General features: G+C 37.7%; 1 protein-coding gene across 1 annotated transcript in view; it reads right to left on the bottom strand.

Annotated features, from left to right (window-relative positions):
• The window catches only part of LOC121864288 (phosphatidylinositol 3-kinase regulatory subunit alpha-like), a 93504-nt gene extending 82998 nt beyond the window's left edge, over positions 1 to 10506 (bottom strand). The window contains exons 1-2 of the mRNA XM_042363375.1: positions 10448 to 10506; positions 4534 to 5428 (exon numbers count right to left, since the gene is read on the bottom strand). Coding sequence (XP_042219309.1) covers positions 4534 to 4738 — 205 coding nt within the window. The 5' untranslated portion in view covers positions 4739 to 5428; positions 10448 to 10506. The remainder of the gene's footprint in view (positions 1 to 4533; positions 5429 to 10447) is intronic.
• Positions 10507 to 13109: the final 2603 nt, after the last annotated feature.

Genomic DNA, 13109 nt, shown 5'->3' with positions numbered 1-13109 from the left:
TTTGGCAGACTCCGAAACCGTGTCTTCAGTTGTAGGGAGCTGAAATTATCTACAAAGTTACACGTATATCGAGCAATGGTCCTCCCCACCCTGCTATATGGCAGCAAGACATGGGTCACATACAGGAGGCAAATCAAGGCACTTGAAAACTTTCATTAACGTAGTCTATGTTCCATCCTCCGAGTTCGCTGGGAAGACAAGAGAACAAATGCCAGTATTCTTACTGACACCAACTATAGAAGCATCGAGGTTACCATTATCCACGAACAACTATGCTGGACTGGCCATGTTACTCGCATGGACGACAGAAGACTGCCAAAGCAGATACTTTACAGTCACCTCACAAATAGTAAACATAATGCTGGCAGGCAACTGAAAAGGTATAAGGACAGTCTTAAGATAAACCGGAAAAAGTGCCAAATCGACCCCCTCACCTGCAAGACGATTACTCAACACCGTAACGCTTGGAGGAGCACCATAAAAGAAGGTGTCAATACTTTCGAGTTAGCCCGACTGCATAACGAGGCAGACAAGCACCAATGCCGGAAAGGCGCTGCCACCGCCCCTCTCGCACTAGATGTAGCCCCCTCCCCCACATGTGCAACATCTGTGATCGACCCTGCCGGTCCCATTTCGGCCTCTTTAATCACCTCAGAACTCACCAACCTAGGTGACATCCTTAATAACTCATATCATTGTATCATAGCTGGATGATCATCATACCTGTACTCGATTCCGAGTGACAGCAAAGTAGTAGTAGGTATGCTTTGAGGGACTACTGGAAGACCCATCCCAAAAATCTATCCTTAGCCCCCTGCTAGGCTCTGGGTGGGGGGCCCTGGCAAAGGAAACACAAGAGTAGTTTCTGGAGAGATAATCAATACAGTACCTGGTACTGCAAATGAGTCAAAATCATCCCCTGCAATATCTTAATTTTTTTTTCTGGTATAATGTTCAGTATTCATGATACTCAATATTGTACAGTACTGTATTTATTTAACTAGACATTTAGTGATGGTCCGAAGTGACTTACCGAGGTGCTGGTAAGTACAGTACGTAGTACTATACAGTATGTCATTTCTATTAATTTGGTTAGTTCTGGTTGTGTAAGGTATGTTACAGTTATAACACTACAGTAGTATAGTATGGAAAAATCTCTTTCACTACTGTACTAATATATGATTTTTCACATTTCACAAAGATTCTGAAGATTGCATCCCTTTTGTATTGTGAGGATTGTCTGTATTGGACACATTTTCACCTTTTATTACAGCTAAATTATGCATTCTCACGATTTTTCTTGTCCATGCTATCATAAGTCTAACTGGAATATTGGTCATTTGTCAGTAACAATGCCATTCAGAAGCCACTCATGTGCATCTACTTTGCTCCATCAGAAGATAAAATAAAAAATAAAAAGTACACTTCGGACAGTGTCTGAGTTTTTTTTCAGCAGCAGTTTAAGTTTGAAAGCTAAAAGCATATGTTAAGTATGCTTTTGGTGCAAGAACTAATGGGCTCTCCACACGTGAAGAGAAGATTTATAGGTGTCTGAAGTCACCCCAGAGATGGGGTGACTTTGGACAACAGTGTTAATTCAATGGCTGTACCTGCTAAGAGCCTGACCAGACAGTCTGGGGGTCACTTTGAATATCATTGAAATCAGAAAAAATATTGGGCAAAAATCTGTAGTACCAAAATTACATACAGGTACTCCTCGACTTACAACAACCCGGACATACGACCCCCATGGTCGTATAAATATTTTTCGAATTACGTATTTTCAAGTCCCGACGTTAGTGCTCGAGCTGTGTACTGACAAAATTTTCGTTTGTAATTCCCTTTCAAATGGCTGGCAAGCGTAAAAGTGAGAGTTCTCGTGGTGCTGAGAAGAAAAAGAGACACCCATTTTAGAATTTCTATGCATTATTTTCGCCTTACGACCTGGTCGTCGGGACGGAACCCCGCCATAAGTCGAGGAGACTGTATACAGTATTTTCTCGATTTAACAAACTACGTTAAGGCACCACTTTCCAATAAATCAAAATATCCGCTAAATCGATTTCCATTATTTTCGCTCAATTTAGCAAACTAGTTCCTCAAATCGAGCGTGAGTTCGTTAAATTCTGCCACTTGGTGCATGGGGTTTGTTTACATCCGTTCAGTCTGTGTCCTGCCGCCACCACGTGTGTTGTTCACTGCCACCTCTCGGTCTACAAATTACTGTGCTTAGACATCATGCAGAAAGTCTCTCAGAAGTCTCAGAAAGGAAGTGGTGTGGGGGAGAAAATCAAAAGAGTGCAGCTATCAATTGGAAAAAAGTTTGGAAATAATAGAAAAAATTTAAAACAAATACCAAACCCCCGAGTTTAAGGTAAGCCATGAATAATGTTTCTAATGTTTCTATGTACATATCATGAGTCTGAGATGTCTCCGTAAGTGTATTAACGTATTTAATCTTGATTTAGCGAACTACAGTAGTTCACTAAATCGAGCAAAAAATAACTGAAAAATTATTTCCGCCAAATCGAGAGTTTGTTATGTTGGATTCTGTTAAATTGAGAGTATACTGTACTGCACCGTATTGGTCAAAAGGGGAAGAAGAGTGAAGGGAAAATTTTTCAAGAAATTTGTATCATGTGAAAATAACATGCTAGCCTACTGTATTTTACAGCAAAACAAATTTAACAAAGCACCTGTACACAATATGCATGTTCTTGTTTCGCCCCCTAAGCTGTAGATTACAAATTTTTCAAAATTATTTCATTATCAGTACCATGCATAATGCCATTACCGTAAAAATTTTATATCACGCAACCTTGAGCTCTCCGAAGTCACCATGAGTTAAAGACAATTTTCACATACAGTATTGTACTTCCATTCAAGTCACATTTTCAAATTAGACAAGTTTCGAATTTCTTTCACTATAGTTACATTACTCTATGTCAGTGATTTTCAACCTTTTTCATCTCACGGCACAGTGAGCCAGGCGCTAAAATGGTCGACGCACACCATCAGTATTTAAGGATAGATTTGATCGGCAGATCTACACTACGGAATTAAGGAGAGAATTTAAAACTGCCATTTGGGCTTTTAATGAACAACACATTTGTTTATTTATTGCAGCATTGAAAAAAAAAGGAGTTTAATGCGATCCATAAAAGTACCAGTAATGTCAAAATGTATCCAAATACTATTTTTTAAATGCTCTCCAAATGTTATTTAAACTCCCGCGGCACACCTACAGCACATTGGTTGAAAATCGCTGCTCTATGTACTCTGATATACTATGCTCCTGCCAGAGAAAGTTTTGCAGCATAAGAAATTTGGGGGAAAATAGATTTTAATGACTTCTATTTATTACTGTATTTACACATTATACTAGAAAATTATACTCACATATGAAAACTACCATACCTGTACATAGTTAAGCCAATATTTCGATACAAAGAAAGCTTTGCTTGCTGTAACTGTCTAAGAGCTGTCTGAAGCATACCAAAGTTAGATTGTGCTCAAAAGTCAGTCTGCCAAAAGTTAACCTGTAAATCATGAATAATTTGACAAGCTCTCATATTATTATATTATTAAAAGCCTGTGTCAGGGCTCTGTTGTGTTACCTTATGAGGAAAACAGTACCTCCACAACCTTGTGCTCCCCTAAATTTTATCTTAGGTCACATCACCAACAGTACAGCAATGTGGACACTGTCATGAAGGTGTCAGTAATAAGGTGGGAGCCAGGATGGTACAGTACAGTATTGTGTTGTGTTGACATTCACATACAGTACTGTACCAGATTTCAGATTTGCCCCCGAGGGGGCTTGTTTATTGGGCACCCCCTTACATCCTGTGCAAGGTGAAGCGCAGAAGCGTTTACAGCGCCCAACAGGGAAGTATGAAAAGTTCATACTTGCCTTTATGACTCGTACATTAAAGGCGTAAAAGCCTGAAGGGTCATAGATTTTGTCAAGTTACATAAAGTGAGAGAATGATGAGTGTGTGGGGGGAAAGTTCCTGGTACATTTTATCTGTTTATGGCAAAGAGTGGCAGGTCCCTAATAATGTCAAATGCCAGGCCTGTGACTAGGAGGAGGGATATCTGGTCTGGGAGGGAAGAGGTGTTGGTAACGGCTGGGGACCTGTAGGAGGAGGTCATAGGGCAAGTGAGGATGTAGTGAGAGAGGGTGTGAGAGTCGGGTTGGCCACAAAGTTTACAAACAGTGCGGTGAGGCTCAGGGTTGCCAATGTACTCCCATAGGTACCTGTACCCTAGGTGCAGTCTCATGTATATAAGCTGTTGAGATCGAGTCAGGGATTGATATTCTTTGTAGTGGCGGTTGTCGTCACCGGTTACAGCGTCATAGTGTGACAGTACTGTACCAGTTACAGATATTTCTGTGGTTAATATCACAGTAAAAAAACAAAAGAGTTGTGTTTAATAGGATGTTATGTATACTGAAGTTAAGTTTATTGATTCTTAGTTTTTCTTTAGATTCAACAATCTTTAATAAGTTACTTGTTAAAAAGAACTCACCTGGGAAGTAGCCTTCTTGGCCAGTACGCATATTGACGCCATAGAGCCATCCATCTGGCTTGTCTTTGTTGATATTCTGTCGGTGTAGAAACTCTGACGACACGTGTATTATATCATCCACTTCCATACTCGGGTCATTATTTCCTGACCCTCTATAACTCTGACGAGCCACATATATATACACAGTCTCTGATGTTGCCTGCATGATTGCTGTGGGTCTGATTGATCTCTATGTTTCAGTAAAGTATTATGCAAACCACTGAAAGCTATCAGACATAAGCTTTGCTGAGTTTAATACAATGCTTATAAGTGTCACAGGCACATATTTTTATTGAACTAGGTCTTACTTGGTATTCAGAGTGTTTCAAAATACAAGCATGTATTCTAGTTTTCAAATGTTACTCTTGATATTTCTGATGCATAATAAACAGCACATGTACATAAACTATGAAATGGGTTGGCAATGTTTTGCATATCAATCTGGAGACAACAAACACTCACACAATACCTGTATACTAAATATTACATTTCTGTAACTGATATAAATGTTCAGCAATTTCCAAGCATTATACTGCTGATATGATCTTCACAATGATGTTTAAACACATTACTGTACACTACTGCATAATATTCAGTACAGTAGCTACAATATTGTATACTACTATATATACTGCATACAGTTACAGTACCAGTATATTTATGTCTACTGTATTGTATACAGTATATACAAACTTTTAAGTCACTTCAGTAGTGTTCACTTAAAAAGTTTCCATTGAATCACACTCCACTAAAACTGTCCAATCTGTTCACTGCTGCATTAAGTTTCAAATTTTGCCAAACTTCCTAAAGAAGTGTGATTTCATCTTCTTCTGTCATATCTTGAGTGTGTCAAAACCTGCAAAAAGAATGTACTGTAATTAGTAAAAAAATAAATACAATCTCAAATTATTGTTATGTACTAGTACACTACAACACAAATATCCTCTGACAAACAGAAAAAATATGCTTGTGCAGTCTTTCTCACGGTTGACAAGTGTTCATCCTAACTGGTTAGTTTGTTTGTTAATAAAAACATCCCCTGATTTACGAAAGGGTTTCTTTCCTAAAAAAAAATTCGGAAATCAGTTTTACATAAATTGGAAGAAATTTTCCCAAACCTCATCTTAATTAAAAAATTTGGAATACCAGGTACACAATGATCATGAGCCAATAATACTGTAAATGTAATAAGTGAAATCAGTAATAATCTTAAAACTGTACAGTACTGTACTTACGAGAAATTGGACGAGATTTGAAATAAAGTGAACAGTATTAAGAGTTAATGCTGTAAAGACGAAAGTACATAAGGGTTGTTTCCAAATTAAAAATAAATCCTGAAATGAAAATTATGGTAGGCAACAGGGAACTTAAACAAATGGAAAAGATTTTGTATTTGGGAAATAGAATTAACTGATGGTAGATGTATGGGAAATTTTTTTTAAAAAAGAATAATTTAAAAGACCAAATGAATAGGGACATTAACACCAATTTGAGAAAAAGGCTGCTGAAAGGCTTTATATGGCAAGAACTATTGTATGGGTCAGATGATTGGACACTCAGCAGACACCAGAAAGAGGTTGTTGACCTTTGAAATGTAGTGTTATGGGCGAATTTTAAGAATAAGCAACACTGACAAGAAAACAAATGAAGTACGAAGATAAGCATAAACTTCAAGAAATACATCAAAATGTGCAGAAAAAGAAAAATTAATACTTTAGTCATATATTTCAGGATGAAGGGGTTATTAACAGAAATATTTATGGGCAAAGTTGAGGCCAGGAGGACCAGGGGAAAGCAGAGAATTGGATGGTTGAATGAAATTAAAAACTGGGTCCCCAGAGAGATACAAAATCTTGGAGGATTGGTACAGTAAAAACAGCCTGAAAACGTTTAGAGTGGAGGACTGTGGCCATCAACCCTCAGACTGATTAATAATGCCTGTAGTGTGAAAACTGGGGCAAAATATAACTTGGTTCACAAAAATGTCAACTGGACTGCAGCATTGTTCAAAGTTTGCTTAATTTAATAATGACTGAAAAAGATTAAAGAATAGTCACAAAAATGTCACACACATAATCACATTCAGGATTGAGGCTGGATGCAACTGAGTGGGAAAGATGAGACATACTGTATCACCATTGATCGGCTGAAATACCTGAATTTCAGAACCTCAACCTTCATTGGCTAGTGCTTGGTGACAACCAAGATTATAGTAGTATAGTGTAATAGTAATTGATATTTAGTCAATGATCATCAGTATTAGTTAATGTCCATTAGCAAAAACTTTCATACATATGTTTATGCATAGTATTTTTCCCTAAGTGTTTCTACAAGGTAATTATTTAGCTCTACAGGGTGGGATGAAATCATAAGTTATTATACAAGATGCCAGATACAGTATACTTATTAAGTGTTTCACCGACAGCTGAGGAATTATGCTCAATACCTTGTTTCTCCCTTGATTAAGTTAAGCGAAGTTAAGCAACACTGGGTTTGGCTAGTACAGTACAGCCTGGCCTTAAGAACTCCAGATGCTGCTGACATTAAGGCTCTACTGGAAACAAGCCTCTCATAGCTTTGTCAGCTGTCCTTGGTCAAATTGACTAAATTAAAGTTATTTTTCTCAAGAATCATTCAATTCTCAGCCATCACGATATGTGACAAGATTTGTCCATACAATTAGCTTCAGCCTAATGTTTCAAGCATAACCAATTCACCTCATTTCAATATGGTAGCATAATCACACAAATCCGAACAAATACGAAAATATGCAAAGTATATACAGTATTTACATATACTGTACTGTACTGCATAACAATGACATTACGGAAATACTCCAAGGGTATATGAGGGGCAGGTGGTTAGCACCCGAACGCATTTAGAGATTTCATTCATATTTTCCAGTTCACTGGATGATACCACTACAGGTATTAACTAATAAATTTGATACGGCAACTTTTTATTTTAAATACAAGTTTGTTTTCCTTTTCTCTATCTACGATCATATATCACCCATAGTGAGCAGGACATGAAGTATGAGGGAAATTGCAGGGTAAAACCACAGTAAAAAAAAAAAAAATTATTATGACACTTAAATCAAGTATCTATGTGCTTTATACTGTTAATATTCTGCCGACATGAATTGTCGTTGAATCATAAACAAATAAATTCCGATTCCAGTCTCGTAAATCATCAATAAACGATGGAGCCTCATATCAGGGGTTTTAGTACTACGTACCATAAATATGGGCTTGAATATCTTCTTTTTTTTTTTGCCTTCATTATCCAGTCATGTGTCTATGACCTGCACAAATCCCTTTTTTTCTTTCCACGCAATAGGTTCTTAAACCTATTCAATTTTTATATGATGATCAGATTTTGGGGAACGAAACCCATATTATGGAATTTTATTCATTTTCAATACCTTACAAGTAGCATTGCTTACTAAGTGAATTGTATGTTTGCATACTTTTTGTTCTTCAAGGAGCAGGACTGAGGGAGAAGCCATATTGTTTTTCAATGGCGTCCGTATCACATCGTGTTCGGTATAGTATCACAAGTTATCTGTATTCTTCGAGGATGAAGACTGCTTCCAAGAGTTCATCTGCCAACATTGACTAGTAGGCAAGATGTACAATGACAGACAAATGTTGTGTCGTGAAATTTGGTGAAAACATATGCTGAAAGGCTAAACTTGTGGTGTGCTCTGCCTTGTGGTAGGCCCGGGCTCTCATAAAGTTTCACGAGTTATATTTAATCTTCGGCCAAAACCGCGACACAACTTTTGTCTTTGATTGTAAAAGTTTTCAAAATGCAGCAGAGAATTGACATTGAAGAAGAAATATGTTTCACTGCCATAGGCGTTAGTACTCCGACGTAAAAAAACAATGAAAAAGAAAAAATTCACCATGCCACTTTAGGATACAGTAGTTGCTTCCACTAGTACCAGATATCAAATTAAGTTCTTTCCGATTAATAAGCCAAGGGGTCCAGGGGGCGGAGTCCCCCGGCTAGGAAGTTAGGTAGATTTCTTTGGTCAGGTAAGGTTAGGTAGGTTTCTTAGGTTAGGTTGGTTAGATAAGGTTGGTTAGATAAGGTTCTATACATTCTCATTTCCATTTTTGCGTTGAGTATCATGCAAATACTATCTCCAGAAATTTTGATTCAATCCATAAATTATTTCTGGTGCTAACCGTCTGCTCTACCTTAACTGAAATAAGGTTGTCGGGCTTTATGAATACTGTACCTGAAATAAATTTGTCCCGCCTTATGAATACTGTACCTAAATAAAGATATGGTACAGTAAATACTGCATATGAATTAATCCTGCTCCATAGAATTAAAAAGTCAGAATACCACACACAAATACAAGTATGAAAGTTTGTACAAATGGATATATAGTAACACTGACGAGCATTAACATTTAAAAAAAATAGTTTTAACCAGGCCTGATGTGCCATTTTGGTTGGCAAGAGTAATCACCAATAACCTTCAACGAGTTCTAAAATTTTATTATCTGGAGTTTATATTTTTCCCATCACGTATCCTTATCCTTACTTACTTCCGCTGTTTGTCAGGCTTTCACTCTGATTAGTCGAGGTTAGTTTCTTTTTGAACAATTTGATATAAAATAAGGCAAGATATTAAAAAAAAAACATTAGGTTAGTTTTTGGCACAGGATATACGTAGGTACAGCAGCTGTATGCAAAAAGTTGATGGCTATTGGTATGGCAGCCTAATGCATATGTGTGTGGTGGGCAGACTAGAAAATGAGTTACTAAGATGGCCTTCTGAGTAACCTAACCAAACCCAACCCAACCCAACCCAACCTAACTTTGTATTATTGCACTTGTTACCACCCAAAGAATTTTGAGAATTTTATGATTGCAATCAATAGTTTAAAAAATTCTAAGGCACTTTATACATTGATATTTCCCTCGAAACGACTTACATATGCCGGAGGGGGGGGGGGGATGGAGACCCAAGTTAGGTTAGGTCATTTGCGAAAGAAACGTTATAGACGAAAAGTGTCTTAAGAATTGTCTAAACTATTGACTGCAACCATGAAATTCCCAATATTCTTTGGGTGGCAACAAGTGAAATTTTACCCCTAATTTAACCTAACCATTAACAACACAGTCTGTCAATACGGCTGCTGTATCTGTATCTAGTCAGATTTTTTGTGCACGGCTTCCGTACCTGTATCCACTGCGAAATAATTAAAGTACATAAAATTACATTATAAAATTGTAAAAATAATCATAAAAAGCTGAGGCAGGCTTAAATCATCTACTTACCAAAGATATATTAAGTATTATTTCACTTGGTACAAGAACATGAATTAAATGTACTCTACTTCTAATTCTCCTACTCTACTACATGCAGTATAAATTAACTTCTCAATTTCGTATGAGATGAAATAAAATACTATGGAGTTTTGTATATTGCAACGTTTGATGTATTTTACATAGCCATTATATTTATTCTGACTATACAATGACTGTTCAGTATTTGTAGATGCATGTAGGAAACTTGCTTTCAAGTTGTACATTATATTAATCAATATGAGCCTTTGTCTAACATTTCATTGGTATAAAATTAACCACAATGCATACCTGGAATAGCCATGTCAGTGGCCATTAAGGTATAATCAATCAAATCGTTGGTTTACCTTGTTGGAATGCCTTCCGACCAGATCAAAGTTCAGGGAGCCACTACTATCTCTCTCTCCCTCCCACCCAGAAAGCTTGAACACCTGTGGCTACCTTATGAAACCTTACATATGGCCTACATGAGTTTCTGCACTTAGCCTATAAATCACATTTGGCTAGGGTTAAGTCACTTTGAAATCATATATCACGACTTCAGCCCTCACCCCAAGAACCAAAATAATCAACCAGACACAACTGATAACAGCGCCGCGCTCGGCTGTCTGGCTGACTACTTCAAAACATCCCGGGACAACTTGTTCCTCTCACTCACTTGATGCATTTGTTTAACTGTATTATAAACTTGTATTATGTTGTAGGCTGATGTCATTAACCTGTTTATATGACTAAGTTTATTAATTTTCAGATATATTTCTATTGTTTAAATATTGTATTATGATGGTAACAATAAATCACTGAGAGGACTTTTTAAGATTTAGGACGATAATTAGTAGAAATTTGTAAAATCTGTATATAATGTACAGATTTAAAATATGAGTAAATAATCTGGAAATCTACATACGATTTTGTTCTATATACTTAATAGGGCGTTATAGAAAATGTGTATGATAGTCTTAAGAGAAAACGGTGTTATCAGCGGGGAGCGGAAATGTTTGTGTCACATATCGTCATATCCTTCCTTTCTGGGACCTAACCTATGCTCGCTCTTTCTCACTTTCAAAGAAAAGAAAACCTTCCAGTCCTTCAATTATATGATACTTGTTGATGAAGACAACATCTTATTTTACATATACAGTATATGGTCCATTGCCTAAAAACGGGATTCTAGGTTTCCTCATCTAGTATTTTTGTCAGATTAAACTATAATTAGCATTATATGATTTTACTCTATGTAACAGCAATGGAAGGCAAACCAAGTTAAATGACAAAGATCAATGACCTTTCAAATATTCTTATAGTGCAGAACATTTGTGAAAAATATTCTTCCCAACTTCCTTGTGTATTTATAATTTAGGGCTCATTTAATGGATTAAAACACTAGTATTTATTTATCAACCTGCTTACATGACACATTTATGAATACGATTACAAAAAAAAAGTCTGAAAAGAACTTAAACGTTAACGCACCCTTAGAATCAACTAAACTTTTGGCACCCGGAGGCTCAATTGATCGTTGTTTGGCATTCTGCGAGAAACTGAGTGAACTTTTAAATCCATAAGGAATCAACTGGATTTTAGGCACCCCGTGGGATCAACTGAACGTTAGGCGCCCCACAGGGATTAACTGAACATTAGGCACCCTGGGATCAATTGAATTTTAGACACCCTAAGAGATCAACTGAACTATAAGCACCCCAGCGGATCAATTGAACTTTAGGCATCCCAGAAAATCAACTGAACTTGAAGCACTCCGGGGATCAACTGAACTTAAGGCATCTCGGGATCAATGGAACTTTAGGCACCCTTGGCCACGCCCATAGATTTGAAAATGCAATTTGCTGGTTAAATTCACGTATGACACAAATATGGCAGGGTATTTTTCTAATCTGTTAAGCCTGAAGATGATAAATAACTTATGAATCTGGGAATCCCAGACCTCTACTCTCCTGCCTCTGCCGGAAATGTATCATATGCCTGCTTATCTTTAACTGTTGATAAACGTTGCTTTATTCCCTCTTAAACATTAGTACACTATTTTAATAGGTCTCATTTAATTATAACACTAATCATTATTTTAATGCTCTATTTAATACTCAAAGATCCTGTAGTGGATGTAATGGCCCCTGTTTCATAAACAGAAGAATTATATAAATGGGTTAATTACATTTGATTTATATACTGATTCATTACCTGTAACTTTCCACTAGCTATGGGGTGACATGGTCTGTGCACGTGATAGGGTGGGCCTATGGGATGCAGCGTCATTTTATGCTGAGGTAAAGGCATTTGTAGCCGGCTTTCTGGGCACCCCAAGCGGGCAGTAGTTTGTTAGTACTCACGAGAGGAAAATGTTACTTGAGAGCCCTCGTGGATGGCTCCATCTTCCCTCAAGGGAGGGAAACGAGCCTATTCCGTTCTCCCTTGATAGAAGTCACTACTCATAGAACTCTCCCTCAACACCTCACATAGAAAGGACGTCTTTAAGCAGGTCTATTTACATAGCCTCCGTCCTTCTCTTAACACTCATAGTTACAGTGATAAGGTAAGGTTGATTTACACTTTGGAATTGTCTTAGTTGTTCCTGAATAAATGGATAACAGACAACTTGGGTTTTGTTACTAATACCCAATAAAATATAAACATTCCAGCCTAGTTAACTTCGACAGAACCTTACAGTTAACAGGCCTAGAACATGGATATCTCCCCTACAACTACAAGTGCCGTTTGTCGCTGACTAGCCGACCCCTCTTCGAATTCCCCAGCCAACGCCTCGTGGTCTAAGGTCGGCCTCTAGTGCCGCCTAACAAAGCGGAGGTCAACTATCAAGCCACGCCTACCCCCGCTATAGAAGACCTCACCTCGCCCTGAGCTGCCCTTCTTCTAACTACCACGCTGCCACTTCCCAGCACCAAGCTGCACTGTAGATCCAATACAATATGTATACAGAGAGCACATTGTGAGTTTCCTTTCTCCAACCCATCCTGAGTGTGAGACAACATCACGAAACCCCACAATCCTACTCAATTCTAACATGGCCTACTTCATTCAAACAAGCCCTACACAGTGAGTGTCCACAATGGTCCGGTCACTAGGCAGTGACCCTACTAATCTTCATAAGCACCGCAGCAGTCGGTAGTCAGGTCAGAGGGTAAGATGACCCAACCTTCTCACTTGGTTACAAATCTTCTTAATTACGAAATTATCCAG

This window comes from Homarus americanus, unplaced genomic scaffold (assembly GCF_018991925.1).
Source record: "Homarus americanus isolate GMGI-L3 unplaced genomic scaffold, GMGI_Hamer_2.0 scaffold26351, whole genome shotgun sequence".
Classification (NCBI taxonomy): Eukaryota; Metazoa; Arthropoda; class Malacostraca; order Decapoda; family Nephropidae; genus Homarus; species Homarus americanus.
The sequence above is the reverse complement of the archived record's forward strand: the minus strand, read 5'-3'. Positions and strand labels throughout refer to the sequence as shown.